The 5,942-nt window shown below is 35.9% G+C and overlaps 1 protein-coding gene across 1 annotated transcript; it reads left to right on the forward strand.

Moving 5' to 3' along the window:
- The first annotated feature begins 1,252 nt into the window (after positions 1-1,252).
- Positions 1,253-3,899, forward strand: LOC311431135 (arg8-vasotocin receptor-like). The gene is made up of 2 exons (XM_084508388.1): positions 1,253-2,329; positions 3,427-3,899. The coding sequence occupies exons 1-2, from the start codon at positions 1,414-1,416 to the stop codon at positions 3,624-3,626; spliced, it is 1,116 nt and encodes a 371-aa protein (XP_084364514.1). The 5' UTR covers positions 1,253-1,413; the 3' UTR covers positions 3,627-3,899.
- The last annotated feature ends 2,043 nt before the right edge of the window (positions 3,900-5,942 follow it).

Here is a 5,942-nt window from a genome sequence, read left to right on the forward strand (position 1 = left end):
ATTTTGCCCTACCCTTGTTGATATGTGAACGCATTCGGTTTCAAGATGTCTATTCATCTTTCAGCTGCTTTTATAATATAGTCATGATCACAAAGATAAATCAGTGTAGATGTATAGTGTACTATACATACAGCGTGTATACTCTTAACCTTATCAGTTTCCTCTTCAGAAGAACTTCAAATTACCAGTCCCCTGACCTTATCCAAAAGGATATGAGTGCTCTAGCTTCAGACAAGGTTGCGAACCAATATGTGTTATCTTTCATATTGAATTAATTCCTTTTATTAAATCCATCTTTTTGTGATTAAGAGGACAGACTGAGGGAGAACAAATGAAATTAAATCAAAATTGTTATTCTTATCTGCCACTACCAATATGCAAAAGTTACACTGGAAGATCGAAGAACAATGGAATTCTTGTGGTCATGATATGCCTTACTCCACAAAGATAAAAAGGATCAGATAGTGAAAAATGACCTCTCAGCCTTTAGCACTAGTAGTATAGAGACCCTAGGAAACTGTTTCCTTGTACAAACCTTTTCCTCAGTTGGATTTCCCACTGAATTTTACTTATTTCCCTATTAAATTCTCAGTAGACTCACAGTCCCATTAAAAGTAATTTATTTCACGTGTTATTTTTCATTTTGCAGAGAAAAAAAAACATCCAAGGCTTGACCCCCTTCTTGAAATAATAAGATTATTTTTAGGGCAGTTAAAAGCTTTTATTTTATTATTATTATTATTATTTTTTCTTCCCCCTCACTATAAGGTGACTTAGATACCCCTCCTCCAAAAGGAAAAAAAAAAAAAAAAAAGCTATGGAAAAATATATCTCTTTGTCTGTGATGCATTTAGGATGTGGTCTTGCCCCAGGAGCCCAGAGAAGTGCAGTTACGATGCATCTGAGCTCAGGGGCCCAACTTTCCGTCTACGTCCAAACATTCCTTCTGATTAAGCTGAAGCACACACTCCTGGGTTGCGTAAAAAATATCTGAGCGAACTCTCATGAGTAATATCATTTGAGCATGATTTTGGCCGCAGCTATTTACAAGTTCGGCTTTTGACTGAAGTGAGTAATTTAATTATGTCGAGCCTGTGAAGTTCTCCTTTTATTTATGTATTTCACCCAATTGTGTGGCTCGCGTTGCTATTGGCTCGGGTCCCTGCAGCCTACCAGATGACTCTGGAGTTACATAAGGCTCGACTCGGAGCCTATATAAAGCCTTTTTGCACTCCAGCAAAGGCAGAATTTTATCGAGACACAGGTCCAGTGCTTTGGTTCACACAAGCAGGAGGAGATTCGCTCAAAGATATCCTGAAACCTGAACCTGTGCTGGTTTATTCGCCAGCCAGCACTTCACAGCTGTCAACCTGAGTCGCAAGTAGCAGCTACTGTGAGTAGCTTCCGTGCACTATGAAGAATTTTTCATTTCCTATGCAGGATAGCACACATCAGACTGAAAGTCCTTCTACTCACAGATTCCTGAGTTTGACAAATAAGTCAGATCCTGTTGGAAGACCAGAGAGAGATGAGCAATTAGCTCAAGTAGAGATTGCTGTACTGGGGGTGATATTTCTGACAGCGTCTGTGGGCAATTTTATTCTCATTTTGGTGTTGTGGAGAAGAAGAAAGAAGCTCTCTAGGATGTATGTATTCATGCTTCACCTCAGCATAGCTGACTTAGTGGTAGCCTTTTTTCAAGTACTGCCTCAGCTTATATGGGATATTACAGATGTTTTCATAGGGCCAGATTTCTTGTGCAGAATTATCAAGTATCTACAATTGCTGGGCATGTTTGCCTCCACTTACATGATAGTGGTCATGACAGTGGACAGATATCAAGCAGTTTGCTACCCTATGGTCACTTTCCAAAAGAAGAGAGCTCTGTGGAACATTCCCATTTGCACCAGCTGGTCTATATCCTTGATTCTTAGCCTACCACAGGTATTTATCTTTTCTAAGACTGAGATATCTCCAGGTATCTTTGAATGTTGGGCTGAATTTATTCAACCATGGGGCCCTAGGGCATACGTGACTTGGATTTTTGTAGTTATATTCTTCATTCCCTCAGCTGTCCTTATCACATGCCAGGTTAAGATTTGCAAAATAATCAAAAGAAATATATATGTGAAAAAACAGAATGAATATGAAGTAACAAATCAGAAGCAAGTCCTGCCATCCCGAGCAAGCAGTGTGAACTGTATTTCAAAGGCTATGATCAAGACTGTAAAAATGACAGTGGTGACAGTTGTTGCATATGTTCTCTGCTGGTCACCTTTCTTCATTGTACAGCTGTGGTCTGTGTGGTTCCCAAGTGTCATTACTGAAGGTAAGATACTCTCCATCCTCATTAATAATTTCATAGCAGGCTAGCATATAGCTTTACATGTGGACTTTGCTTTTGTGTAAAAGTTACCAGTGATCATTTGGGTATGATTAAAAATAAATTACTGTATTATTTATCTACTGTATCGAATTAGATACAGAGAACTTCATATATTATGTGATGAAAACATAATGTAAGTAAGGATATGTGTGTTTTGAGTGGTGAATGATTCTATGATTAACAAACAGCACAGTGAAAGTAATGCTCTGACAAGGGTTTAGTTCAGACTTTTGGAGGTTTCAGATAGTATAGCAGCAGTATTTGGGGCTCTTGAGATGAAAAGAAGTAGCTAATTATTCAATGTAATAAAATAAATATTTTTATTTAATGTATAGAACAGTGGTGTTCTAAGAAATCTGATTTTTTTGAATATTGAAATCATGTTGATGAGTCTCTGTAGTACAGTACAAGACAATTCAAAGTCATGAAACAGCTCTTTATATATATTAAAAAAAAAAAAAAAAAAAAGCCTAGTAGATATATCAAAGAACATCATGCTGGAAACAAGATTAATCATGTCAAACTTATACTTGCCTCTTTGTGGAAGGCAGGCTCTCTGTATGTGAGATTATTTAAGTTCACCTATTGAAAATTTAAAGATATTAGCCTAAAATATATAAATAATAGCTCTGTCTGATAAAAAAAAATCTGATCTTTGTTTTAAGAATACTTTATGTCAGTGTGAATTTGAGTATTACCCTACATATAGTTATATCAATATATGTGTTTGTCTGTGTCTGTGTAGCAGGTTAGCAATTGCTTTTAAATGTAATGCAGCTATCAAAAAAGAGCTGTATAGACAGTTACAAATGGCATTGAAAAACTGGGATTTTCCCAGTATTACTGTAACATTAATATATGAGCAGGTACACCAGAAAGCAGCAGATTGTGAAAATGTTACTTACTTGTATGAATGCTTTATTTCACAGAATCACAGAAAATCTAGGTTGGAAGAGACCTCTATTTACTATTTACTATTTACTATTTACTATTTACTTTATTTACTATTTACCATTATTCCTTTAACTACTTCATTCCAGGTTCAGCATTCACCATTATTATGCTTCTTGGGAATTTAAATAGTTGTACCAACCCGTGGATTTACATGTATTTTTGTGGCCACATCCCATATTGCACAAATAAGCAGCTGGAGAACACCTCAGCTCAAGAGGAGTCGGTGATCACAGGAAGCATTCATCTTGTAGACAGAGACCCTGAGGAAAACATTACTTCTGCATAAATGTTGAATGCTTTTTCTTGTTTTGTTACATTTGCCATGTTTGCAGGACATATCAATATTTTACCATTGTATCTTGTTTTGTGGATAAGGAAGCTGGAAAATTGCCTTTTGTTGTATAAATGTATTTTTCTGCAGTTCTGTAGCATATGCAGAAGTTTCTGTGTTGTGCAAACTTGAATCAATACTTCCATCACCACTGTGTTATCAAAATGAATTCTTGTGAAGACTGACAAAGATACATTAAATATTTCAGATATTTTGTGTCATAAACTATTTCTGTGATTCTGGGTTTCTAAGTAGCAATTTTCTATAACTTAACCCAACAAATTGAGACATAGTTGGAAAGGAATCTGGCATAATTAGACTTGAATATGTTTTAAAATTGAACTTTGAATTGTTTGTGATTCCAATGTGACTGGGGGACAGCTTGACAAATCTTGAGAAACAAGCAGAAAGTTGTTTTTTTTTTTTTTCATACCTGTTTTTATTATCTCCTTATACACATGTATAAAATTCTGAGCAGCTTACTGTCCTTTTATAAAAAATATTTCAGTTTCCTTGTGACACTGACCATCTACTTCAGTGTCTGATGCTGTTGTGAATCACAGAAGGTCAGCAGCACAGTGACGTTCCAGGTTCGTGGCTTCCTATTGCAAAGCCATCAACACAGGATTTTATCTCCCATGCATTTCTTGATGTGCAAGCAGTTAGCTGAAACTCTCCACACATATACATATGTATAAATGCCTTAAATAAAAATATGCACTAGGAGTGTACACTCCCATTTGGCATTCTGCGTATTTTTATGCAGGTTGTATTCAGATCTATTTGTTCTGGCATGTGATTTATTGACAGAATGTGCTCAGAACCCCTTCAGGTTCAAATTCAATCATTTCACCTTTCTGGTAAAAATAAATCTGCATATCTTTATTTCAAAACACCATTTGCTTGCTAGTGCGTGGGTGTTTATGCAGGTAGCTATTTATTCCCCTCCCAATGTCTACAATGTAATCAGAGCAGAAAGGAAGGAATATTAGCAAGGCTTTTTCAGGTGAGACTAGAGCTGCATGCACAGAGATTCTTGGTGATGCTTGCATATCATCTGCCCACATTATATCAATGCTATATCAGTGCTATTCATGCATCATTTTTATGACTGCTAGCAATCTCAATCTTGTATTTAAATGGAAAAGCAAAAGATTTTTTTAATAGCCTTTAAGTTGTACTCAAACTGATACTGAGTAAATACTGATTGAATTGTGAGAAGCAGCAATGTATAATAATAGTTACACTTCAGTTTAATGTTTGCAGATATGATTGAATATCCTCTCATTTCTATTTCCCACATAGGCCAGAAAGGGGTACTGCTGTTCTTTGGAGTGGAAAAAGCTGGTATATCCTAGTCCAGATGGCTAGAAAAGTCTCCAGCAAGAAGGAAGAGAAAGAGGCTGGGTGAAGATAGTGCCAGATTCAGACAGGAATGGGATGAATCTGTATAAAGACTCTGTTATAATTTTAATTTTTTATTTTTTATTCACCATTCCACCCCCCCTCCCCCTTTAATTAATGTTTACTAATTCTACCCCTCAACATGTTCCCAGTTAGATCAATTACCAAACTTAAGTCACAATTTCCTTATTTGGGGTACCAAGGTCCAAAACTTAATCCATACTACTGATGGGATATTTGTTGCATTAAACCATTCCCTTTCCGAGACTTTATTTCAAATTAGCTCTCAGATAGGTTGTCCCTGTTGACTTAATCCAGTGGTTAAAGATTTTTATTATTTTTTTTTTGGTCTTTCTGCTTCCTTCAGTTACAGTTAGTTATATAGGAAAACATACAGTGTTATAGTGAAGTGTAAATAGAAATGCTTCAAGGAATGACCTGTGTTCTAGTTCCACTGAATTTGCAGCAAAATTCATTGAAAGCCTCAAAAGGTATGTATTTTCATGGAAACAGTTATTCGGATTATGTGCAAATAGTCATCCAGATCCAGAACTGACATAAGTCACAGTACTGTCCACAGACTGCCATGGAGCCATTTCAGTTTACACCAGCCTATCTGGTTTCTGAAAGGAAAAATTGTAACTTCTGCTGCTTACATTTCTGTGTTGCTCATATAGTTGTTATTGGATTTATAAATATTTTGGTAGAGCTTGATTTCTCAAATAACTAGCTCAATGTGTTCTACAAAACTCTTAGAGCAATATTAGACGTCAATATTTCAGTTATCTTGATCATGTGCTGAATGAAATTCCACAACTTCTTTAAAACAATCAATGAAGGATCACTGTCTGTAATATTTAAAACAAT

The sequence above is a fragment of the Aythya ferina genome (assembly GCF_964211825.1).
Source record: "Aythya ferina genome assembly, chromosome: 1".
NCBI classification, from domain to species: domain Eukaryota; kingdom Metazoa; phylum Chordata; class Aves; order Anseriformes; family Anatidae; genus Aythya; species Aythya ferina.